Raw genomic sequence first — 26,371 nt, forward strand, 5'->3', positions numbered from 1 at the left:
AAAGAGAGAAGCTGGACTCTGCCAGGTCCAGACCTCTGCCCCGCAGCTCTCCCTGGCTCTTGTAGATGTCACCTGATACCTGTGCCCGCCCCTGGGTGTGACTGTAGACTTCGGCCACATCGTTTAAGGCAAGTGTTGTTAAGCATTCAGATTTGTAATAGAAATCTGTCCCTGGTGAGTGATGGGGGAGTTATAAATTTATACCTTGTTACATAGTGAGCTGTCGTCATTTCAGGTCAGATCTATTTATTTTGTACCTTGTCCTCATAAAGTTGAGAGTCTAAGATTTTACTAAGTAAACAAATAATAATGGAAGATTTGTTCTAATATCTCCAAGGACCTTTGAGATGATGGCTGTTTTGTTGTAGGAAACTATATTTGTTAAGACGTTTGCTGTAGAAAACTGTGTATAAATTCTGTTGGTTACAGAATATTGGTTTATGCACTAGCCTTGGGGTGACGATCCCCTCCCTGATCTGGTTCTGATTCATCTGTCCAGTTTAAACAACTCTGCAGTCTGCCTCAGAAACAGGAATGTAGCTAAAAGCATTCAGTGTGAAAAGGTTATTATTCAAGGAAAATAAATGATTGATGCTAACAATTAACTTTAAAACACAAATGGGAATCTCATTTTTTTTTTTCATGACCCCAGCCTTCACCTCTTGAAGAGAAGTCTTGCTGACTCTGTGTCTTTAATGCCTGATCCCTCAGGATCTATTACTACTTTGTAGCAGATGTCCCTGAAACTTGGTGGCTTGAAACCACAAATTTTCATTGTCCTCTCACAGTTTCCATGTGGAATCAGGGCACTGCCCGGCCGAATGGATCCTTCTGCAGCAGGGTCTCCCCCAGCATTCATGCATGGTGTCAGCTGGGGCTGTGGTCTCATCTGACGGCCCGACTAAGGGAAAATCCCTTTTTCCCAGTTCACTCACGTGCTTATTCGCAGGATTCCAGTCCTTTGGGTTGTTGCATGGAGGGCCTCTGTTCTCCATGGGCTGTTGCCTCAGTTCCTTACTATTTTGGCTTCTCCATAGGGTGAGTCACTGTGTGACAGCCTTTTTCATGCATGGCGAGGGCTCTGAGAGAGAGCGAGAGAGAATGAGCAAGATGGAAGTCATGGTCTTTTTCTAGCCTACTCCCTCCCTCCCTCTCTCTCCCCTTCTCTCTCTGCCTCCCTCCCTCTGTCTCTCCCTCCTTCTCTCTGTCCCTCCCTCCCTCCCTCTCTCCCTTTCCCTCTCCCTCTCTCTGTCTCTTTTTAGCCATTTTTATTGAGGCATGGTTGAGCTGTAAAAAGCTGTATATGTTTAATGTGTACAACAGTCCCCAAGAGTTTGGGGATAAGTACACATCTGTGGAACCATCACTACCATCAGGGTCATAAACATACTCATCTCCTCCCAAAACCTGTATAATCTTTATTATTATTATTATTATTATTATTATCATTACCTTTATTATTATTACCTTTATTACCTTTTATTACCTTTAACCACTTTATTACCTTTATTATTATTGTTATTATTACTTGTGTGTATGCTAAGAGTACTTCACATAGATTCTACCTTTGTAGCAAATTTTAAGTATATAGTACAGTATTATTAGCTGAGGGCATGATGCTGTGCAGTAAGTCTACAAGACTTCTTTATCTTGTCGAACTAGAACTTTGTACCCTTTGGCCATCACCTCCCCCATTTCCCCTAACCCTCAGCCCCTGGCGTCCACTATTCTACTCTCTGCTTCTATGAGTTTGTATTAGAAGCCACATATGAGTGAGATCAGACCGTATTTGTCTTTCTTTGGCTGACTTCTATCAGCTAGCATAATGCCCTCTAGGTCCATCCATATTATTTCAAGTGGCAGGATTTCCTTCTTTTTTAAGACCGAACAACAGCACATCGTACATATATACCACGTTTTATTTATCCGTCCGTCCATTGAGGTACATTTAGATCGTTTCCCTATCTTGGTATCACCTAATCCCTGAAGGGACATCCCATCGCTGTGTTCTGCTTATTAGAACAAAGTCACAGTTGAGGGGATTGCACAGGGACGTGACTGTCACAACGCAGGGATCTTTGGGACCTTCTTGGAGTCTTTCTGCCGCACGTAGTAAGGGCTCAATAAATACAAGTTCATATCAGCTGTAGTGCCAGATAGCCATCCTTAGCAATGAGATGCATGCCCCAGGGCTTCATGCAGCCCTTGTTCAGATGGAGTTCAAGTTGGTTGTGACTTGCTCGAGCAGTTAACCACCCGAGCTGTAGGTCCGGAACTCGTGGGGTGACTTTGCACACACAGTTTGTTCTATAAGTAAGTGCGAGCAGCTCGCACGCTTGCGTCTTTAAGTTCTGGTAAAGAAATTGAGGAGGAAGGGTGGCCTAACGCCGGAGGTCTACTGTAGGATGACAGCAGGCCAGTGTGGTGGGCTGGAGGGTGGCTGCGGAATTCGGAAAGGTTGGAATGGCGCTTTGCCACTGAGATCTCAGCCTGGATGTGGCACGTTAGAGAGAGGCCTTCCCTGTGTGCCCAGTTGGAATTAGCCATTGCTTCTCACGCCACCTTCCTAGTCCTGGCATTCTGGCTCCCTTCCCTGCTCACTTCTTTGTCCGTCGTCTTTGTCCCCCATGCGGACTGAGCCCCGGGAGAGCAGGGGGCTCGGCTGTCTGGGTCCAGACGTGTATTGTCGCCGCCATGTGTGGGGCCTGGCAAACAGTTGATTCTCGGTGAACACTTACCGAATAAATGAATGTGCCGAACCCACAGATGTGAACTGACTCTAAGGAATTTTTTGGAAGTTGTAATATCTTCATGACTTCCACAGGAAATGCCACTTACTCAGTTCACATGCAAGATACACTAATTTGTTAAAAAGAAGAAAACAGTCTGAAGGTGGTGGGGTCGTTTTGTCCCTGCCACGGATCGCTGGTGGCCGTTAGGCAAGCTGTGGCACGTCTCTGGGCCACAGCCTCCTCAGAGGATAAAAACAGGGGCTGCAGATTGGGGCTCTTCACGCTGCTCTGCGCTCGGACCCAGCTCAGGCTCAGGAGCTCTGGTTTTCAACACTGGTCTACCGTGTAAGGTTTGGTTCGCAGAAAGGGTGGAAAGGGTGCTGTCACCAGGAAAAAGAAAAGCTGGACACCGGCAGGGATTCCATGCCCACTAATGGCCCTTCCTGCTCCGCAAAACCAGGTGCCCAGTGCAGTTCTTTGGTCTGATAAGGGTGGGCACCTGTGGCCCACGAAGCTTGGGATCAGCAGAACCAGCAGGAAGGGCAAGCCTAATCCTGCTGGTGCAGGTGACGTAGCACCCTTTCCAAGAACATGAAGAATCCCCTCTTCCTTCCTTTCTCCCTGCTCCCCCCCACCCCCCAGCCTCACACCTCGTTTAAGCCCGCATCGTGCTGCCTTTGAAATGTTAGCATCGATTTTTTTTTTCTTTTTTTCTCGTTGACTAACTCATTTCGAGATTTCATTTCTGGCACTGCATCTCCTGCCAGATCGCCAGAGCTTCCAAGCTCCGAGTTTTATAATTAAAATTCTGTCACATCCCCCGAAACAGTGCAAATTGTGCCATTAAGCCTGGCATAAAAGATTTGCAAGCACTTCACCTAGTAATTTAAATATAATACTTCTGGCAGCTTTCAATTTCTGGTATTTTTAATTCTAATTAAAAAACTATTATTGAACGTTAATATCCTCTATACGGCATGCTGTTGTGCCTCTGTGCTCCATCTTGGCCGGCTAGTTTTAAACAAACAGCTTGGCTGGGTGGCTGTTGCTGCCCACGTGGTTTTTCCTGGCCTTTGGGAATCACCAGGTCCCAGGCATAATTAGTATAAATCAAAATCCTCTAGACTATGACAGGAAAATGGTATGTTTGAACAGCAGCTTATTAAAATGACCTACTTAATTTAAGAAAAATATTGTATCCACTTGCACGATAACCTGGATGCTTTCCCTGACAGATTTTATAATATTTCTTCCCTCTCCCTCCCCCGCCCCCTTCGTTTTCACAAGAAAAGGAAAGGGAATGGAAAGGCCCATTCTACTTCATCCAAGGCGCAGACCCACAGTTCGGGCTCATGAAGGCCTGGTCCACCGGGAACTGTGACAGTGGCGGTGACGAGTGGGGGCAGGAGATCCGTCTAACTGAGCAAGCTGTTCAGGCCGTCAACAAGTTGAAGCCCAGACCCAGATTCTTTGTTCTCTGCGGGGACCTCATCCACGCCATGCCAGGTAAGACTTGCACGGGGCCTGGGGCCTCCTCTGCTTCCTCTGGTCCTGAGTGCATTTGGGCAGAGGAACAGATTTCTCTTGAAGAGGCGTCTTTATTCAGGAATGGCTCACTCCTTCCCTCCATGGCTATTGGAGGGAGTATCCTTGAACATCAGAAAATGCACGCTCATTTTATATTTAGAATTTGGCGAGATTGATCGCAGTAATTAGGCAGAGCTACAGTTCTGATGATCTGAGCTTACTATGAAAAATGGAACAGATTCCCATGTGTCACCTTTATTTCCAGGGGACAAACTTGAACTGCTTCCAGATACCATATCCATAAATGTAACCTTCTTCTCTTGTTTCTCCTCTTCTGACACTTTAATTTCTCCTGTATTTGTTAGTGCTTTTTCATTTGCAAGTGACAGAAATCTAACATAAACTGGATTATTATTATTATTATTATTATATTTTTTATTAAAACTTTTTTTTTATGTTTTAATTTTTTTTTTTTTTTTGAGAGAGAGCAAGCAGAAGTGGGACAGGGACACAGACAGTGGGAGACACAGAATCCGAAGCAGGCTCCAGGCTCCACGCTGTCAACACAGAGCCCGACGTGGGACTCGAACCCACAGACTGTGAGATCGTGACCTGAGCTGAAATCAGAGGCTTAACCGACTGAGCCACCCCGGCCGTGCCCCTATGTTTTTAAACATGTGTGTTCCTTTATGGGACTGTGAAGTCCAGGGGCCTCTCTGGGCTTCAGGTAGAGGATCCATGGCTGGATCTAGAAGCTTAGAGTTTGTGATCAGGCCTTGGTTTCTGTTGCTCAGCCCTGCTTTCCTCTGGGTTGATTTCATTTTTAGGCAGGCTGTCTCTAGGTAGTGGTCCCTGGGAGCTCCTACCAGAAACCATAAGAGAAAGAAAATGCCTCATTCTTGGTGGTCCAATCAAAGTCCCAGACCGGTGCTCATCCTTCATCCTGCTCTTATGGCCCCTTGAAACCAGGGTGTGGGCTCATTTCCATTGCAGCAGTGTGGTCTGAAGAGCAGGATGGTTCCGCACAAGAAAAGTGAGATCGAATGTAAGAAACAACAGGTGCCTTCTAGAAGTCTCTTGCGTTTTGTTTCTTCTTCTGATACCTTCTCTCCCAGGCAAGAATAAAGTCCAGTGAGCAAGTACAAGCAGGTGGAACCTCCACCTGCCCATCAGAGAGGTAGCGTGCACTCCCATGTCCACTGTTAGTGGAACAGCGGTCTCTGCTTTTGGAGCAGCAGTGGCTTGAAGACCATTGCAGAAAACACTGCAGTGGCCACACGTTTGCTTTGGCTAATGCCATCTTGTAAACCAGGACTCTGGGTGCTGATGTGATTTCCAGTGCCTTTACAAGCTGAGGCACTCTACAATAGGCTGGGTTGCATTCATTTTTCAAGCTTCCCTTGTCTAGCAGCCAACCTATCGAGAACAATCCCAAAGTAAAAATGTGAGGATGGAAAAAGGGCTGCCTGGAATCACTGTCCCCAAGTCCAGTGAGTGTAATGAGCAGGAGGAACCCTCAGAACTCCCCTCATTCTCTGTTTACACATATTTTATGCAAAATCATGAATGTGGACATGCCCATGTCATTGGATGGAACCCAAGGGCGGTCATCCCCGGAGAATCAGCCTGTCCTGCTATTGGGCTTATACAGAGGCAGCAAGGTGGGAAAGAAGGAAAGTAAGGCAGTGGATAGAGACCTGAACTAGGGTGGATGCCAGCTCCACACCTGCCACTGATGCGCTGGGTAAACTTGGACCAGTCCCCTTACCTTCTCTGGGCCTCCGTTTCTGAGCCCATCAGTGCAATAAGCATTCAAAACCTCGACCTTGTAGGGCTTCACCACATGGGGGCAGGTGCAGGGGGTGGACATCTCAGCAGCTTGGAGCAGAAGCACATTCATACTCGGTCACCCTTGGTGACCACAGGATGCCCCAGTCTCTAAAGGAGTTAGAAATCAGAGTAGGACCCAGAGTCTTGGTTGACAAGGTAAAATCAGGGTAATATGCCAGTTGACCAGATTAATGCTGCTTCCCGATGGTCTGATTTGCTGTTAGCTGGGTGCTTTGGCATCATTTGGCCCGTGTGCACTGTAGCATCAGCTAGATCTCTCATTCTGGACCATCCAGTGAGCAAAGTTCTGCTTTTCCTGGACAGTTGAAGGCCAGATTCCAAATCTACTGTTTTTATGTGCCGCGATTTCTTTTCTTTGCAAATAGAAATGTTACAGGACTCACTAGAATTATATAGCATGTTTTCGTAGATGTTTACCAACTTGTTCCGAATTACATTAATGTGTTCAGTCATATTTCAAAATAAGATTTAAAATAAAAGCTCTCCGTGCAGTCCCATTGCTGCTTCAGTGAAATATACTGAGCATAGTAAATTAAAAGATACGGTTTTTATGCTCAACTTTTCCTGTTGGTCCGAAGACCTTGTAAACGTGAACTGGCAATCTTTTGAGCACATATTTTATATGCAGTGTGACCCGAGCAGAATTTGTATCTGTTCTGAAGAGTTGGACTGTTTTGGATGCTTGTAACTGAGCCAGTGGAGGGACTGTAACTGTTCTGAATATTGTGGTTGGAGATTAAGCAGAACGTTTTAAAGCTAGTTACCATTTTTTAATATGCAATTAGCGGCTTCCTCCTCATTTAGCTCATATGCAGGGGCAGACACTAGAAAAGTAATTATTTGCTTTGACTGCTTAGCACATTGTTAATTATCAGATGCATATATTAATAGGCAAATAAAATCAGAAAGCATACTTTTAATTCTACCATAAATAATATCTTGGGCCAAGTAGTTTTAAGTTCAAACTGGAGCAAAAGAACTTTATGAATAATGCTTGTTCTAATGAAAGTCATAATGCACTTTTCCATTATAAATATTCATCATGGGGCATCTGAGTGGCTCAGTCGGTTAAGCGTCAGATTTCTGCTCAGGTCATGATCTCGCAGTTCGTGGGTTCGAACCCCGCGTCGGGCTCTGTGCTGACAGCTCGGAGCCTGGAGCCTGTTTTGGATTCTGTGTCTCCCTCTCTCTCTGCCCCTCCCCCGCTCACGCTCTGTCTCTCTCTGTCTCTCAAAAATGAATAAACGTTAAAAAAATAAATATTCGTCATAACATTTGTTCACCTACACATACTCAGCGTGTACACACTGAGTGCCAGTTACAGTGCCAGATGCTGTGGATATAATGGTTGGAGATGAGTGAGCAGCCCTTCTGTGGAGCGTAGAGTCTGATAAAGGAAGTGCAAAAGGAAGGACAGTGCCAGGGCCTGAAGGGAAAGCCTAAGAAATGCAGGGCAAAGTCCAGGTAGTTTTGAAAGACATGTTTTCACTCTGCAGATGTCTTTTTGGTTACGTTGGTATTTTCTTGTTTTATGAAGCTTCTCAGTGGTAAACGCATTATCAACAGCAAATGGACATTTGTGCTCTTGAGACCACTGATTTTCGGTCCATCACGCTGAAGCCCAGGGTACTTTGTTTGGTCGCCCTGATGTGGAGGCTCTGACCCCCTGATGCTGTCCGTGGGAACCTTGCTCGGTTTCGGCAGTCATGTGAGGAATTGACAGGTGGAATGTGATGATGCCATTAGAGTACAGGGGGTCCTTTCAGCCTGTAGAACAGTTTGTTATTAATGTGTGTGTCTGGCCTGTTGATTAAAAATTGCCACAACCAAACAAAACAGATAGTGTGGAACAAATTCTTCCCTGGATATAAAGGCTCCTTGAAGGGTTCTTTGTATATGGTCCTCTGCTTTGGGCCGCTGTTACATGATTTCACGTCCGTGAATGGTTCGGCCTCTGGAAATCCTGCAAACGTAAAGCGAGGCAAGCCCGCACTAGCCTTATTCCAGTACGAGGTGTGTGAGTTTTGTGTGGCTGCTGTAACAAACTCCTGCAAGCTCAGTGGCTTGGAACAACACACAGTGATTTTCCTGCAGTCCTGGAGGTCCGAAGTCTAGAAGCCCTGGGTCTGCAGCACTGTGGTGTTCGACAGGCTTCAGCTTCTGGAGGCTGCCCACCTTTCCTGGGTCATGGCCATTTCCATCTTCACAGCCAGCAGCATAGCGTTTTCTCTCTTCTCTGACCTTTGATTCATCCTCTTCTATTTTTTAATTTGAGAGAGAGAGAGCAAGGGAGGGCAGAGAGAGAGAGAGAGAGCAAGGGAGGGCAGAGAGAGAGAGACGGAGAGAAAATATCTCAAGCAGACTCCATGCTCAGCACAGAGCTGGACATGGGGCTTGATCCGATGACCCTCTGAGCATGACCTGAGCTGAAATCAAGAGTCAGATGCTCTGAGCCACCCAGGCGCCCGACATATTCTCTCCCTTAAACCTAACCCTCCTGCTTCTTTCTTATAAACACCCTTGTGGTTATTGGCCTTCTCCAATAACCCAGGACCTCAAGATCTGATAAAGATCTCCAGCTCAAACTTTATCACATCTGCAAATTCCCCTCTTTCCGTGCAAGATAACACATTCACAGGTTCGGGGGATTGAGATGTGGACGTCTTTGGGGGCCACTGTTCAGCCTACCACACATGGGATGCAGTTCAGGGTATGTGCCAGGACCAGTGCTGCTAGCTGACCTATCCATTGGAGTCATGAAAGGAGGGTGTCATTGCTATTTCCATGTGAACTGGTGGTCAAAACTGGCTCAGGGCAGTTAAGTACTTTTCCTGGGGTCTCTCAGCTTATAAGCGGTGGAGTCAGGATCTGACCCCAGTCCAGCTGTGTTCAAACCTCATGCACTTCACAGGGCAGCCTCCCTGCTCAAAGGGTGGTCCCCAGGATAGCAGTCAAGAGCTTGTTTGGAATGTAGAATTTCTGCCCCACCCAGATCTGATGAGATGAAACCGGCATTTTTAAGAGATCCCCAGGTCTTATTACTTATGGGCCATAAAGTTTTGAGGCGTATTTGCTGGACAAAAATGCACCAGGCCCTGTGTGTCTTGCACTAGGTACAAATTTTGTGTGTACATTCGTGGTTTGTGGGCATTCCCTTCAACTGTTAAAGATAATGGTGCTTCACAAGGGGGCTGTCCCTACTTGAGCCTTCCCAAGCTAAGCCCTCACAGACAAATGTTTTAAGTTTGTGGGTTTTGCTTGGCTTCCTAAACACCATTTTGAGCAACTACAACAAAACAGAACTTGTCCAAAATATTCAGGAAAGCAGTCACCCATATATGCTTTACAAGGATTTGTATGCGGAATGGTTGGGAGAGTGAGGACGGGTTCTTTGATTGGGGTTATGTCCATGTGCCTAATCCCTTATGTGCTATTCCAAAGTCCAGAGAGCTCTGGAAGCTAAGAGTTTTTCTTAAGTTTGAAAACTAACTCAGTTGGCAGCAAAATCGACCTGAACTGACACGAGGATATTTATAGTCTTTCTTTATCCTACTTCGTGGGAATATTCATGTGTTTTGCCAGCAAAATATTACTATGCTCCATTACGGGGTGTTGCCTGAGATCCAGCTCGAGGGGTTATTTAATATGTGCCCCACGCCCAGTATTGCTGTTTTTAGAGTTTGAAAAACTCCAACCTTCAAAGCAGATCTGGCCCCTCGGGTTTAGGATAAGAACATAATGAATCTGCAATATTGATAAGTTTGGATTTATGGATGAAGAAGCCTTTCATCACTAGAAACCGAAGGCTTTTTTCCATCCCTCCAATTTGACTTTCTCCCGAGGTAACTTCTGCACACCCACTGCACGGTAAGCATCTCAGTTTCTAAGTTAAAATGATCCCAGGATCTCTCCTATTTAAATTTTGGGCACTATTTTTGTTGGGACCAAAGGGACTGAATATGAAAATGGAATTGAATTCAGAAATGACTCTGACAAATTGAAGGAGAGGATATGTGCACCGAGGTGATATTTGCTATAGATAAGTGCAGAATAATCCACTTAGGTGGAAAAGTCTTAACTTCAAGGCAAAAAAGGGCTGGATGTCTGCAGATACGGCTGTAAAGGGCCAGAAAGTAAAGGAATGTGCAGAGTGGTGGTTAGGAATGGGGAGATGCTGTGGGAATGTAAACTAGAATTACTTGTGGACGGGACTGTGGTTTTCTGAAAAGATCCAAGTGAAACCTGAAAAAGGACTCAGTTTGGTAGCTCTTTGCCTTAAATGAGATGTGAACAGGTAGGCCAAGGTCCAGATAGGAGTCACCGTGGCCAAATGACCCCCAAGACACCTTTCGCAGTTGGAGATTTTAATTCCGTGATGAATGGATACAGTTGGCAAAGGAAGTGAAAATGGAGTGCTTTGGTGGGCCGGGCTTCAGGCAGAGAATAAGCCGTGTGTCCTTTTGGCGTTCACGTAATCCAGGAGGGTTGGTGTTCTTTTTTCCCCAACGGGGCAGACACCAAACACATGAACGTAATTCTGGTACAAGACAGACTGTGATAAGCAAAGCCTCAGAGGAATTGAGAAACAAAGCCAGGAAGAGGCCTTATCACATCCCTGCGACCTCTACCAGTTCACCTTCCTCCAAGCTTCATTCTGAGATCCTACAGGGCAGTTGCAGGGCGGGTGGGGGGGGGGGGTGTGTGTGTTTGTGTTGGTTGTGTGTTTTCATCCAGTACCCAAAGCTGTTGAGCGTGGCGAAGGTGTTCACTGAATGCAGGTCAAACGAATTGCTCTGTTTCCAGTAGTGCTTAGCAAGTGGTCAGAACGTGGGAGGCCCCCAGTACAAATTTCTGGATTAGACGAAAAGTCAGTTCATTTATTTACCAGGTCTCTCCTGAGTGCTTACTTTGTGCAGGAAGTGTTCTAGGTGCTTGTGCTGCCTCAGCGAATACAACAGACAGAAGTCCTTGCTTGACCTAGAAATAAGGGGCACGGACACATGGAAACATGACATTCTTTTTTTTTTTTTTTTTTCCTTCTCATTCTGATCTTTTGTAGTATTCAAACTCAGGTTGATATGGATCTGTGTTATTATTTCATTAGATTATTAAATGATACAACTGATATGTGAATATGATCCCTTTGTAAAGATTTAGCATCTGTGTCTAGAATCAACTGTGTAACGTCACCCAAGTCCTTCCCTTGGGGTCACCATATGTAAGATACATATGTATATATACACATATCTATATATCTATATATCTATATATCTATATATATATCTATCTGTCTTATAAATGTCTTTATTCAGTGCATGTTGTTCTGTGACTTCCTTTTTCCCCTTCCGTCTACCTGGAAAATCCTTGTATGTTGCTACATAGAGGTTTATGTCGGGCTTTTAATAAGGGCATTGCCTTCCATGGATGAGATCTTGTAATTGGTTAATCCTCTCCCCTGGTCGGAACTAGGAGTGATAATCTCCTCCTATTGGAGCTAATCTAAACAGTGCTGCCATTGGACATTCTCCTATACTGCAGGTCAGTTTTCCTTCAGGCTTGAAGTTGGGTGGATTGGCCGGGTTTGGGATCTGCTGTGGCATTTGCACGACCTGAACACAGGCCGGGTTGCTGCGTGCTTCCCCGAAGGACATCTCTCAGGGATTGACCCATACTTCCACGTTATCTCTTCTGTGCCACCAGCATCTCAGTCCCTCTTATACAAGCGGTAAGTCCCGGCAGTGCCCACCCCACCATCGCTACTCAGAAAGTTTCCATTGGACCAAAACCCTCTTGTCCCTATCACAGGATTTGTTCCTGCTGTTTTTTGAAAAACAGCTCAGTTAACTTAGGTGCATTTCCTCACCTGTGTGATTAGCCTTGCGTTTTTCATTTTAAGTGCCTACTCCGGCTCCAGGAAATGCTAAGATTTGAAGACGCTTTACCAAACAGCTTAACAGCCAGCAACATAAAAGGGGTCATATGAGAGCAAGGCAGTGCTCTGCCTGGGATGGGAAGTCCCCAGCCCCTGGCATGGGCATGGCTGTGAGCCTCAGCCCTCCCAGCAGGTTGTGTGTGGCTGAATGCTGAGCAGTGGTAACCCAGAGCAATCAGCCAGCCCCGCGGCTCCCTAGATCCTTCACATCCATTATGAGCCTGTTAAAGCATCTAGGCAATCAGCGACAATACCTTCCTTCTGCCAAGGCTGATTGAAAGTGGTTTGAACTAATTTACCTAATATTACTAATTAGGGAGCTTGGAGCATTACTTGAAAAGTTGTTTCTGATTAGGTGTGTGATCAGCAGTAGCATTGCTGGCAGCCATGATTGTCCCCTCCCCCAGCCCCCAGCACGAGGTGTCACTCAGAGGGGCTGTGCTCCTTGCAGGCCTTGTCAACTCTTTGTCCCCAGTCAGGGCCTCTTAACCTGCTGTGTGCCTTGGGCCCCTTTGGCAGGCTAGCAAACAACCTCTGGACCACCACTCAGAATAATAAATTTTTATTTATTTTTTTTAATGTTTATTTATTTTTTGAGACGGAGAGAGACAGAGCATGAACGGGGGAGGGTCAGAGAGAGAGGGAGACACAGAATCTGAAGCAGGCTCCAGGCTCTGAGCTGTCAGCACAGAGCCCGATGCGGGGCTCGAACCCACAGACCGTGAGATCATGACCTGAGCCGAAGTTAGACGCTCAACTGACTGAGCCACCCAGGCGCCCCAAGATAATAAGTTTTTAAGTGCATAGAATAAAATGCATAGGATTTCAAAGGAAACCGATCACATTGAAATACACTTATCAAAATATTTTAAAATTATTTGATAGAGTAAAACGCATACTTCTTTGTTGGTCTGTTACACAACACAGTCCAGCAGGGCTAATGACTACCATAATTTCAAAGTGGTGCTGAGCTTAAACAATGCCATGAGGTGTCCACAACAACTGTAATGGGATATGAAAAATCCTCGTGGTTTCTTTTGGTGACAATCACAGGAGCCTTGATAAGACCTCTGTGATTTTCTGCTTAACTTAATAGTAGGAGGAAATGCTAAATATCAGAGGTTAGTGGAAATGCAGGTTTTTTCCCATCTAGATTCACAGATCCCCGTGGACCCCAGATTCAGAGCCCTTATCCGTGTGCACATATGGACACCCTGTTGTTTCCCAGCTGGAGCTGTCTCATCGTAGTCAACTTGTGGATATTATAATTGACCAAAGTATAAACTCAGTGGCAGAAACGCTACCTTTAACTAAAGGCTAAAAGGCTTCCTAATTATGGCTGTGAAAGTGTGGATGTGTGATTATTCAGTGAAAAGACATGACAGGAGCTAGTGAACAATTTCCTTTTGATTAAGGGCCGGGGGGGGGGGCGGGAATCTGTATTCTTTCTCTCTGGTTTCCAGTGTTTGGATCAAAAACATACTATTGAGAAAACCTTATTGCATTGGTTTATTTGTTCCATGAAGCGTTTGGGAGGGCTTAAAACAAATAGAAGCACACAAGGAAAAAATATAAGTAAGAAACGACCAGTCAGGACCAAAGAAAATATAAGTTCATGTGTGAAGTCAAGAGTAGAGAGAGGGAGGCAGAAACAAACAGGCAGAGCTTAAGGGCCCATGGTTGATAAGATGTTGGTTTCGCCAGAGACAATAAAGACGATTGCCAGAGAAAGAAGATCAAACCCATATCTAAGAGGGACACAGCTTTTTCTAGAGTGTCGTAGATTTAAAAGAAAGATTTCATGAGGATTGCTTTCTGGGGCACTAAGTGATGTAATGTCCGGCAGGGGGACTGCTAGAGTCCAGTTTCTTAAACTGGGTGTTAAGTCCATGAATAGGCTGTGTCCAACTGGTGAGCCCCATAAAACCGGGCAAAAAACCCCCAGCATATCTGCATAGATGCTTTGGGGAGTGGAATGGGGAGAAGGACTGTAGTCCTCAAGGACTCCATGACTCAAAAGAAGGTTAAGCAACCAAGGAGCTGACCGCCCCTGCTTGTGGCTTCCGTCTGAGGGCACTTTCCCTCAAGGGGAGGTGAACATAGAGGCCATTGGGCAGAGAACCTGTGGGGGTCTGCTCTTGAGCCCAGTTCCAGTTTCTGCCCTGCCCTGGGGAATTTGCAGGGACAGCGGATGGATGCTGCGGAAGCTTGTAGAGTTCCCTGGTAAATGGATATTATCATATAGAACCCGTGACTTCCTCGCGCGCACCTAGCTGATTGAAACATTTATACCTCTCCTCTCATTGTTTTTCACTCTAAACACTAATTTCCTGGAATTGGCACATTTCCCACTTTTGATGGGCCTATTTTCTGCCACTAAATGAAATACTAAAAAGGGAGCATGATCCCAAAGGGGTTCAATTATCAGGTAATTGGTCAAGTGATTAGAATGTGAAATGAGAAATATAACAAGAGGCTGGGATGCAGCACATTTAAGTGCCAGAACTGCTGAAGGTGCCTGTTTTGTAACCCTCAGAATTTAGAGACTCGCCTGCGTGTTTGGAATTCTAGATTGTTCCCCTCTAGTTCCTGAGTAGTTTATTGGTAAACCATGGCGAGTTCTTTTGAATATATATTATTTGGGTTGTATAAAAAATTTACTGTCTCTTCCTCCCTTTATGTATTGTTTGGGTGAAATACTGCTGTCATAATCCATAAATATTCTTGTGAAGAAATTCTATATTGATCTGTAAGGTAGCCACTTTAGACATTTCACTTGGATAATAGATTTTGCTTCATCTTCCCCCGCCCCCGGCCTCCCGAAAACACAGTGAAGCACTTTCCATACCTTACCAAAGCCCCCAGTTGTGTCGAGCCCTTTATTAATTGCACCCCAAGTTGGCTCATAGTACAGATTCAGCAGTGAGTCGCAGGAAAGGTCTGGGAGCAGCCAGTGTAATAAGCTGTAGCTGTTAGATGCAAAACTAAATGAATTTTGTCTAATAACATGTATAATTTAAGAAGTAGTAGAACCTGATTAAGCTTGATCTGTTGGCAGTGTGGCGCCAAATGACTACGTGAGTAATGCTTAGGCTTGCAGAGTTTTAGATCAATGAATTTGCATAGCTCAATTAATTAGGAGAAGATAATGGAAAAGATTCGAGATGGCGAGATGGGATTACGGCTCTGTAAATTCTCTGGCACTAGATGAAACTAAATGTTTTTAATTGGAAGGAATAAATCCTTTTCTTAAGTTTCCACTCAAGGCTGCTTTTGCCGCGTGGTCCCCAGTCCCCGTGTATCCCAGAGCAGCGTCCTCCCCCTCTGCTGGTCTGCTCTGGCCTTGACCGTCTGTAGTCCAAGTCAGGCCAGTCGGCTGTAATTCGTTGGCTCGTTTGTGTGATCAGTCACGGCAGGTAAGTATGGGGGTGGGGGGGGTCTGCCTGGTCCAGCTTAGCGAGAAGTAGGCCCAGTGCCTGTATAGCCTCAGGAGGCGTCCAGCAGGCCAAGGAGGGAGGCAGGGAGCGAGAGGCCACACAAATGGCATAATCTAATCTGGTGGCCTTCGTGAGTGCCGGTGGCTGTGAGGGAAGGCATGCTGGGCCGGAGCGGCTTCCGTGGAGCCAGAGCACTCTTGGTAGCCGCGCTGTGCTCACCGTGTCAACGGTGACATCAAATCCAGAAGGTATCCAGAGAAGTAGTCAGCGTCCCCACCACCCCTGGTGTACTTCTCCTCCGAGAACACCACACTGGCTTTTCATGAAAAATGATAGAAAGGCAGCAAGTGTACATACACTGCATGCACAGTGTTTTGTGAAACAACAACATGGGAGCAGAGAAGAGCCAGCATTTACTTCTCTTGTTTCTGTTCTCTTCCATGGCAGCGTGTGCAGGTGCCCGTTGCTGTTTTCAGGGCACGAGATACCAGAGCGTGCGTCACCTGCCCCTGACTGGTGGGCATTTGGTTGTGTCCCGTGTTCTGTCATGACCGGTACTGTAGGGCCCCCGCGTGACCCTGCACCTCTGTGCACACGCGCAGCTGTTAAGAATGCGGCCGTGAAGTCCACGTGCTTAAATTCAAATCCTGGACCTCTTCTTTACCAGCCGGATAACCTTGGGCAAATTACCTCCCTCTCTGGCTGAGTTTCCTTGTCTGTAAAATGCGGATGATAACGGTACTTCGCAGGCTTCTCATAAAACTTTAAAAAGTGCTTAGAGTGCGGTCTGGAATTTAATACCGTTGTACAATAATCACGATTATTCCTGCCAGTGACGTTTAAAAAAATTTGTTTTTAACGTTTATTTGTTACTGAGAGATAACGGTTAATGCGGTCTGGAATTTAATACCGTTGTACAATAATCACGATTATTCCTGCTAGTGGCATTTAAAAAAAATTTTTTTTTTATTTATTTTTGAGACAGAGACAGAGCATGAGCAGGGGAGGGGCACAGAGAGAGGGAGACACAGAATCCGAAGCAGGCTCCAGGCTCTGAGCTGTCAGCACAGAGTCCAATGCGGGACTCGAACCCATGAACCATGAGATCATGACCTGAGCCGAAGTCGGCCACTTAACTGACTGAGCCTCCCAGGTGCCCCTAAAAAGATTTTTTTTTAATGTTTATTTGTTACTGAGAGACATAGTGTGAACAGGGGAGGGGCAGAGAGAGAGGGAGACACAGAATCTGAAGCGGGCTCCGGGCTCCAAGATGGCAGCACAGAGCTCGACGCGGGGCTTGAACTCACAAACTGTGAGATCATGACCTGAGTGGAAGTCGGTCGCTTAATCGACTGAGCCACTCAGGCACCCCTTGTGGCGTTTTTTAAATGAGAGCGTGTTATTGACATAGAATTCCCATACGTGTATTTCACCCATTTAAAGTGTATAGATCAGTGGTTTCATCTGTATTCACGGAGTTGTGTGACCATCCACCGTCCACTTCAGACGTTTTCATCCATCCCAAAAGAAGCTTTGTGCGCATTAGCAGTCATTGCCTGTTTCCCTCCAGCCCATCCTCATCCCTGGCCCTCCTCAACCGCTAGCATACCCTGAGCCTCTGTGGATTTAGCAGCTCTGGACATTTCGTACAAATGGAATCCTGTAACACGCAGTCCTTTGGGACTGGCGTCTTTCACTGGGCACCATGTTTTCAAGGTTTGTCCACATTGCAGCACGTGTCAGTGCTTGCTTCTTTTTCATGTCCGAATAATACCGCAGCCTGTGGATAGACTACGTTCTATTTATCTGCTTTTTGTTGTTAGCCTGTGAGATAAACTCTTAGTGGATTGTTGAATTATGGAAAGAGCCCGGATGTCATCGCCTGTTGCATGGCTAAGGAAGATGCGGTATATATGTACAATGGAATATTATATGGTCATCAAAAAATGAAATCTTGCCATTTGCAACAAGGAGGATGAAAGTGAACGTTATTATTCTAAGCAAAATAAGACAGAGAAAGATAAATAGATGATTTCACTCACATGTGGAATTTAACAAAACAGATGAACATAAGGGAAGGGAAGCAAAAATAAGGTAAAAAGCAGTGAGGGAGACAAACCATAGGAGACTCTTAAATACAGAGAACAAACTGAGGGTTGCTGGTGGGGTGTTGGGTAAGGGGATGGGCTGACTGGGCGATGGGCATTAAGGAGGACACTTATTGGGATGAGCCCTGGGTATTATATGTAAGTGATGAATCACTAAATTCTCTTCCTGAAATCATTATCGTACTCATTATATGTTAACTAACTTGCATTTAAATAAAACAAAATACATAGGGGCGCCTGGATGGCTCAGTTGGTTGAACATTGGACTTCACCTCAGGTCAGGTCATGATCTCACAGCTTGTGAGTTGGAGCGCCATGTCGGGCTCTTTGCTGACAACTCAGAGCCTGGAGCCTGCTTCGGATTCTGTGTCACTGTCTCTCCCTGCCTCGCCCCTGCTTGTGCGTGTGCTCTCTCAAAAATAAATAAACATTAAAAAAAAAAAATATATATATATATATAATGTATTCCAAAAAAGTAGATTGTTGAATCAAATGGTAATACTAAGAAAAGTGGGGCTTTGTCCTAATATGTGGCACAACTAGGACATTTTAGTATTTTTATCCTGTTGCTAAACAATATCCCTAGTGACCCACAAAATCAAACTTACTGTCTTCTGTGTATGAACCTCACTCCTACACTGCCCCCCACCCACCCCCCCACCCCTGCCGACAAAAGAAGTACAAATAAAGGAGAGGGTGTTGTTAATGTGGAAATGGCAGTCCAGGGCAGTAAACGGAAGGGAGGCGGTGAAGAGTGGCCGCTCTCTTTGCCTCAGGTAAACCCCAGTTTGCCGTCTTCAGCAGTTGAGAATCAGTCTCTTATCCTAAGACTCTTAACTCTTCATCCTTCCCAGTTTTCATTAAGGATATTTTGTCTGAAAATGTTGGAAACTAAATAGCAGGTTCACGGAGTGGAGTTCAGCTGCTGGTATGTGTGGCCGCCTTTTTCTTTTTAAAGTAATTACTTCAAAAACAGTATTTCCTGTTTTGTTCCTCATCATTAGGTAAACTGAAGTGGCCACAGACATTGTTACCATAAATAGTAGCACTCAGGGTAGTGGAGAGCCACCAAGGCAGGTAGCTGTGTTATTATGAAATCATGGTATTCTTGTCCCTTCCTCCCGACAAGCAAACAGTCAGGTCTGACAGCTCTCCCATCACTGCCCAGCTGGTTATGGGATGCTGGGCCGAGGCCAGCCCCAGAACTCAGAGCATAGCCCCCTTTTACTGGACCCTCGCAGAGCATAGACGTCCTAGAGAGAATGGCACGACGGGCCAAGGCTGCATGAGAACTAGGGGAACGGGGTGAAGGCAGGTGGGGACAAGTGTTCCCGACTTGAATTTGATGACAGCCACCCCTACATGCTTTTTTGTTTAAAAAAAAATTTTTTTTAATGTTTATTTCTGAGAGAGAGAGAGAGAGAGAGAGAGACAGAGCGTGAGTGGGGGAGGGGCAGAGGCGGCGGGGGGGGGGGGGCGCAGGGGACACAGAATCCAAAGCAGGCTCCAGCCTCTGAGCTGTCAGCACAGAGCCCGATGCGGGGCTTGAACTCACAGGCCGCGAGATCATGAGCTGAGCCGCAGCTGGTCGCTCAACCAACTGAGCCACCCAGGTGCCACCCCCCCCCCCCCCCCCCCCGCCCAACATGCTCTTTTGGATCTAAACCTACACAATACAAAATGGTCTGTCTCTGTGTCCATTTAAGGGTGAGGCCGTGCAGGTCTGTGCAGGTGGAAACAGGTGCCATTTATTTGCAATTTAGGCCATCCTGCCAACCCTGGGCCACATCAGTATTATCAGGTTGAGGTTAATAGGATGATGTTGTCATGGGAGTTGCTTTTCTTTGTTTAATAGACCAGGGCAGCAGTACTCAAAGATGTTAGGTTTTAAAATTTCAGTTATCGGTAAATTAAAAATGGTCCCCAGAGTCCATAACCCAGGGATCTCCAAACGCTTGATACATGCTGTGGGATGTGGGAGCTTTGCAGCAATTCTGAATGGAAGACAGCTGTCTGTCTTTCTTTTTTTAATGTTTACTTATTTCTGAGAGAGAGAGAGGGAGAGTGGGGAGGGGGGTCAGAGGATCCAAAGCAGGCTCTGCACCGACCGCAGAGACTCCAGGAGGGGCTTTAAGGGACAGCTTTCTCGTTCCTGGTGACCAGGCCTGCTGACAGCCCACGCCAGGACCACTGGGCCCCCAACAGCAGAAAAAAGCGGCCATATCATCATAGCAGCCCCTAGACTCACCAGTGATGAATGCCACCATCTTCTTCAGACTTTTAAAATCACCATGTGGAGCTCTTTTCGTTCCGAGACATGTAAATATTTTTCTACCCGTGAAAGGCGAACTTCATCGATTATTTAGAAAAGACAGAATCAGATGCTTGCAGTGGATGCTTACGCTTGACCTCCCTGTGCATTTGAATGCCACTGTCCCTCCCCAGGGAGGCAGAAACCACCTGCTGTGATTGGAGCCAGATGCCCTGATGCTCTTTCTGGCTTCCCTTGCAGCTAGGACTCAGGCATGTGACCTGGTTTCAACCACTCACATCCGCCTGAAGCAGGTTGCGGATCTTCAGCTGTAGACACAGAAGAGGTAGGGTCCGTCCTGGTGAGGGGTTCCACCTACACCCACATTCCAGGGGCAGCAGTGGGCAGGGTCATGACGTTACTATCATCTAGCATGGCCATCCACAGTGTCAGCGGGCAGGCCGGGGTTGGGGGCTGCGTCCAGGCCAGCGTTTCTCCCTGGAAGCATTTTTGCATGTGATTTGAGGTGCTGCTTCTGCCCTTTTATTTAGCCTTGCAACCTGGTTCTCCAGCTTTCTTTGAATCCCAGCTACCTGATATCCTTTAGTAAATTGCTACTCTGCTTAAACTAGCCAGAATCACTTGTTTGCAGGAAAGAGGCTGACCGCTGGAAGCTTGCACGCTGTTTCTTTTAGGTGCTTCCCAATTACTCCCCTGACCCCGGTTCCCAGGCCAGAGTTCACTCTGTGCTTCTCCGTGGGTATCTGCCTTGTTCCACTCACACCTCACTTTCATCGTGAGAAACCCAGACTCGCTGTCCTTAGAGCTTCCTTTCCATCTGGAGGCGTCTCATTGTTCCTTCAGTCATAAGGATGTTTACTTTCTGGATTCATTCTTTTTTTTTTTTTTTTTTAATTTTTTTTTCAACGTTTATTTATTTTTGGGACAGAGAGAGAAGGAGCATGAACGGGGGAGGGGCAGAGAGAGAGGGAGACACAGAATCGGAAACAGGCTCCAGGCTCTGAGCCATCAGCCCAGAGTCTGACGCGGGGCTCGAACTCCCGGACCGCGAGATCGTGACCTGGCTGAAGTCGGACGCTTAACCGACTGCGGCACCCAGGCGCCCCTTCTGGATTCATTCTTGAACCGCCTTTCCTCCTCGCCCGACCCCTGCCCAGTGCAGCCCATCTTCTGTAGCTTTGACTCCCCTCCACCGTGTTAGCCCTGACACTCATGCCAGGACTTTTGCAGCTGCCTGACTGAGCTCTCTACCAAGAGTGTGGCCCCCTCATCAAATTGTCCACCTCCACTGCGTCCTGTGCTCCTCCCGTCACCCGTGTCGTGTGCTTACAATAGATTGCCTCCATCCGGCACACCTCTGTGCACCCCATCCTGCAGGGTGACTTTGCAGCTCCTCCCCTCGGGAGATGGAGAGTGTATGTCATGTTCCTTTCACCTCTGGTTTGCAGAGGGGTGGTCTGAGCCAGTGATGAAGAGCACAGGCCACAACATCAGTCTTCCATGCCTGGGTACCAGTCCCAGCTGCATCCTGTCGTGGCCACGTGACCTTGGGCCTCCTCTGTAAATGAGGCTAATGATGGTACCTCTGTGCAGAGGCTTCCTGTGGGGATGATGCAAGATAAAGAACGTAACAGGGCTGGCACAAAATACTCATGGAATAAATGGTGCTGGGCCATCCTCCCCATCCCCCTTCATCGTCCTCCATCTTTGTTGTCGCTGATTGCCATTGTCCTCGTCATCGTCAGCATCTCTTCCTTTGAAACTCAGCTCCGCTTCCTGTCTTTTGAAGACCTCTCCAGAATCCCCAGTTTCTAATGATCTCTTCTACTTCGAAACCCAATAGTCGGTCTGTTTCATTCCTGTGGTGCCTGGCTCAGTCTGTCATCTGCGTTTGTCTGACACACACAGTCTCGTTAAGAGCCTGGATTTCGGAGTCAGAAGACATGACTAATTAACTTGTGACTTTGGGCTAGTTACTTAATGTCTTTAAGCCCGGACTCTGTACAGCTGGAAAATCATGAAAATGGAAAGCACTAGCTGCGCCAGTGGGCACGCGGGAGGACCGGCTGACACAGTGACTGGGGACCGTTTCGCACAATTCCCTCCCGGCTTGGGAACCTCCTGAAGATAGGTTCTCTGCCATTTATCCACTTGTATCCCAGAACCTCCCTACATAGTAGGTGTTGACAGCATCTACACTTTTCGGAGATAGACAGACCCGAGTTGAAAACTGAGTGTCATTTATGAGCTGTTTGTGGGCAAGTGCCTAGACCTCGCTGAGCCTCTGTTTCCTTAGCTGGAAGCCAGGGGCGGTGACCTCTGCTCTCGGGTCATCTGGGGGATGACACAAGGCCATAAACTACAGGGCCTCTGACTGGCTTTGGTGGTGGCAGTGATGGAGTGATGTCCTCACTTGTTTTCCTTTATCCTCACTTGACGCTGTGCCAGACCGAAGTGACTAGATCCTCCTCTGCCTTTCGTTCCCATGTATTTTGTTCTGTTTCAGAGCAACCCTAGCTTCCGATGAAATGTATTTGGAAACATGGTATTTTCAGCCAAATGCTCTGACACACCGCCGTCTCCTGTAAATAATTACACAGTGTTTTTAATTTGGTACCATTCGAGAGCATGCTGAGAGGACCTTTTCTCCTTCTTTAAAAGGTTGCCACTAGGATTGTTTTGGTAGATCATCTGGAAGGAATGAAGCGCGTCATGGATGCAAATGGTTATTTACTCATGGTACCTGTGCTGCTAGGACACCCCCACTCCTTGTGTGGAATATCAGTGCCTAGAGTCTGAGGCTCTGTCTATGTAATGCCAGGTGCTCAAAGGGAAACCAGTGAAGGCATTCAGTTTCATGGGTTTTATTTACAAGCATGTCCCGGCCCTTCTGTACCGTTCAGATAGGCAAACCCTTTAGGAAGACGGCATTGCACGGGGCTCCTAGCATCTGTAGTGACGCGTGTAGCTAGATTGTGGAGTTCTGTGTTACTCCAGATTAGGGTGGCCACCCAGCCTGCTTTGCGAGGGCCTGTCCTGGTTTCAGCACTAAAAAGTCTCACATCCTGGGAAACCCCTTAGTTCTGGACAAGCTGAGATGGTTGGTCACCCTCCGTGTGCTATAACACGGTCTTCCTATACCCAGATTGTAGTTTGTGAAGATAGACATTTCTCTGGGCGTTGTAACTAAACATTATAGAAGTGAGATATGGAGCATTGTTGGTTCATGCACTTCATGTAAATGCTCACGACTCCATAGGAGGAAACCCCCCATCAGGGATGTATTTTGGGAGAGCAGTGTCGTCGAAGTCTGCAAGTTTGGTCTCAAGGTTTACAGATGGAGCCTAGGGGCCCTGGGTGGTTCAGTCGGCTAAGCATCTGACTCTTTATCTCTGTTCAGGTCACGATCTCGCGGTTCCTGAGACAGAGCCCCACGTCAGGTTCTGCGCTGACAGTGCGGAGCCTGTTTGGAATTCTCTCTCCTCCTCTCTCTGTCTGCCCTTCCCCGACTCTATTTTGCTCTCTTTCAAAATAAATAAACTTAAAAAAAGTAGAATAAAGCTGAACCCTAAACTTCTCCAGACACCCTCTGACTGCTCGCTTTTATCCGATTTGTCATTTTGCTGATCTGCTTTCCTGCTCCGCAGAATCGCTCCCTGTTGCTAACTAAATCTGTCTCTGCTGCTCCTTCCCCTGGAACAGCTTGCACGGAGCCGCCACGTGTGGTTCCACACTGTTGCAAATCACCCCCTCATTGCAGTGTCTGCCCTTGTGACCTTCCGTTCCGGGGGCCCCTGTCTGTCCACGGACTGTCCATGTGGACAGCGTGCTCTCTCAGTCGCCTGTCCTGTGGACATATCCTTGTACCATTTCAGAGGCTCTGTAGCTGAACCGACCTCTGCCTCTTGGAGGCACCTTGCAGAGCCCACTGTGCTGTTTAAGTGTGTCACTTAACTGGGATTTAAGTGTGTCACTTAACCGGGATTTTATTCACACCGCCTCAAACGTGTCTTCCCCATTGGCTGAAGGTGTCCACCTGTTTTCATATGGTGAAGCAACAGAGAACAAACTAATATCCTATGGATATGAGCCTTCTTAAAAGTATTGATCTGTATCGTAAGAATGATCTAACATCCTAGCTAGTGGATGTGGAAAGAGATACATTGAAATGCTTGCAAAACGGTCACCCTGAGAGAATTTCAGTGGTCAACCCACGAAGGTCACTGTGACGTTAGTCCAAAATGATGCAGTTCCTTTGCCAAGAAGCACCCCTCAGAGACATTTGGCCCCGTTTTTTGCTACGTCCCACCTGAGAGAGAGAAAACTGCCACTTGCCTGGAAGCTTCCTATGCGCAGGAGTTTTATAGTGAGTCTGACCCCAGCCTCTCTCTAATTGGTCCAGTGTACAGAGAAAAGCTGGTATTCTCCCTGTTGGCCTCTTCCTCCCAGCACTAGACAAGGTCCTGCGAAAATCAGATTTTTATAAATAGACTGTGTGTGGCAGAGGATCTTGGAGGTCTCTACAGTTTACCCTTCTGCAGGGCGAGGAATGAGCATGTGTGTGTGTCCATCCCCTCAATTCGTTCTATCGTATGCGTGCGGATCAGATTGGGAAGTTGTGTCCCCCTCTCCACCCCTGCAGCATATTGAGAACAATGCTGTTAGTGTGGGGAGACCTTCTCTTGGGAGGAGGAGCAGCCTGTGTGTGCATGTGCATGTGTGTGTGTGTGCGTGCACATGCGTGTGCAGTCTCAAACCAACAAGCAGGTGCTTGTGGACATTGCCTTGAGCTACGAGGGCTTCATCTGGTTTGGGTTTGGCTTGAAAACATCCTGTCAGAATGATCTAGGGACAGAGCCAGTTTCAAAACCAACATTTATTGTTTCATTTATCTTCCTGCAGAGTCTGGAAGTCACATGGGTGGGTTCAAAGGCCACAGTGCACCTGGGTATGGTCTTTGTCATTGAGACGCAGTCTGCAGACCCGATGTCTATCTTCTACCTGACAAAACTGTGCCACACAAAGAAATAAAAGGTTGGAGCCGGGAATGACGGGCAGCCAGGGAGGAAAGCCGCCAGGGACCCCGGGGAGGTTGCCTGCGTTATAGTGAAATGAGCATGATGAACTTTTCAGGAACCCAGAGCCTCATTCGTGGCCGTCTTGGGTCATCCCTGTCCAGGTTCTTCACAGCCCACACGGGAGGAACATTTTCCTCCTTTCCTGGGTCCGTCACCAAATAGGGCTGGATTTCCAGAAGGCTCAGCTCTGACAGAAAAACCGCACAAGGGTGGGGGCTCTCCTGGGAGTGTGGTCCAGGTAAAGGAAGGAAGCACAGACTTCTTGGAAAAGTAGGAAGTGGACTGACATCGGCATGTGTAGTAGGGGAGGGGGATTCTGGAGGAAGGGGGGATTTATGAGGATCTTCAGGAAAGGTGATTCTATCATGAGAAAGAGAACTCTAGTCAGACTTACTTAGGAAAGAAAAGTGGCTGCGTGGGGGGGATGGTGGTTGGGACTCAGAATGATTTCACCGAGTGGGGGAACAGGAGTGCATTGAGACCTGGGGACAGGCCTGTGGGCACAGAGACGGAAAGGGTGGTGGTCACTGACTTCTGCCTTTCTTGGGTCCCCATGGCCTCCTCTGCTTCATGCATCCCCCCTCTGATGACCAGCTTTCTTGGTGATCCCTGCCCTCTGCTTTCACGTGGTCTCCTAGCCCCTCTCCTCGGTGAGATGGGTAGATGTCAAAAGGTCCGATTTCACACTCCCAGAAGGGAGCATGCGATTGGCCCAGGTGGAGTCAGGTGTCTCTGAGACTGACCAGCCACTGGCAGAGGCTCCAGGTCGCACAGTACAAACATGGCTGCTGGCACTCGTCCGTATCGTTGTGTGCAGGCTGGGGGCAGGAATCTTCTAGATAGATCTCTCCCCGAGGAGACAAGAGGGTTATTTGGATGGATGCAAGCAACAGAAACCAGTGGCCGCTTTAAGGGGAGAGATGGGTTCATTGAAAAGATTAGAGGTGGTTCAGAGGAGTGAAGGAGAAGCTGAAAAACAGGCGTCTGGAAAGCAGAGGGCCCCCGACTGGCTCCGGGGGGTTGGGAAGCAGAGGCTAATGCAACATCTTCCCACAGCCCTGCTGGCCAGGTGCATCTGCTGCTGCCACACTTCATCCTTGTGTCAGTCCACCCACGAATCCGTGCCAGGGAGTGGGGGGTCTGATTGGCCCAGGTGACGTCCACACCCATGCCTCAGCCAGGAGGGGCACATGGTCCTAAGGTGACGGTCCCGGTGGAGTCCGAACAACTGGCAAAGGTAGTTCTGCAAATCACAATGGTAGTGTAGTTGCCAGAAAGAGGAGAATTGAATGCAGGGCAGGCAGAATCCAGAGGGTCTACCACAGAGGGGGCCGTTCAGAAACAGAATGCAGACACAGGAAAGCCCTGAGGACGGTCAGGAGATGTGCAAAGACCCACTTGGCTGGGTCGGAAGGGAGGGGTGGGGGTGGGGAA

The 26,371-nt window shown here is 47.3% G+C and overlaps 1 protein-coding gene across 3 annotated transcripts in view; it reads left to right on the plus strand.

Annotated features, from left to right (window-relative positions):
• The window catches only part of CPPED1 (calcineurin like phosphoesterase domain containing 1), a 111,166-nt gene that overhangs the window by 14,355 nt on the left and 70,440 nt on the right, over positions 1–26,371 (plus strand). For all 3 annotated transcript variants that reach the window (XM_043560508.1, XM_043560510.1, XM_043560509.1), the window contains exon 2: positions 4,020–4,238. In XM_043560508.1, coding sequence (XP_043416443.1) covers positions 4,020–4,238 — 219 coding nt within the window. The remainder of the gene's footprint in view (positions 1–4,019; positions 4,239–26,371) is intronic.

Source organism: Prionailurus bengalensis, chromosome E3, assembly GCF_016509475.1.
Source record: "Prionailurus bengalensis isolate Pbe53 chromosome E3, Fcat_Pben_1.1_paternal_pri, whole genome shotgun sequence".
NCBI classification, from domain to species: domain Eukaryota; kingdom Metazoa; phylum Chordata; class Mammalia; order Carnivora; family Felidae; genus Prionailurus; species Prionailurus bengalensis.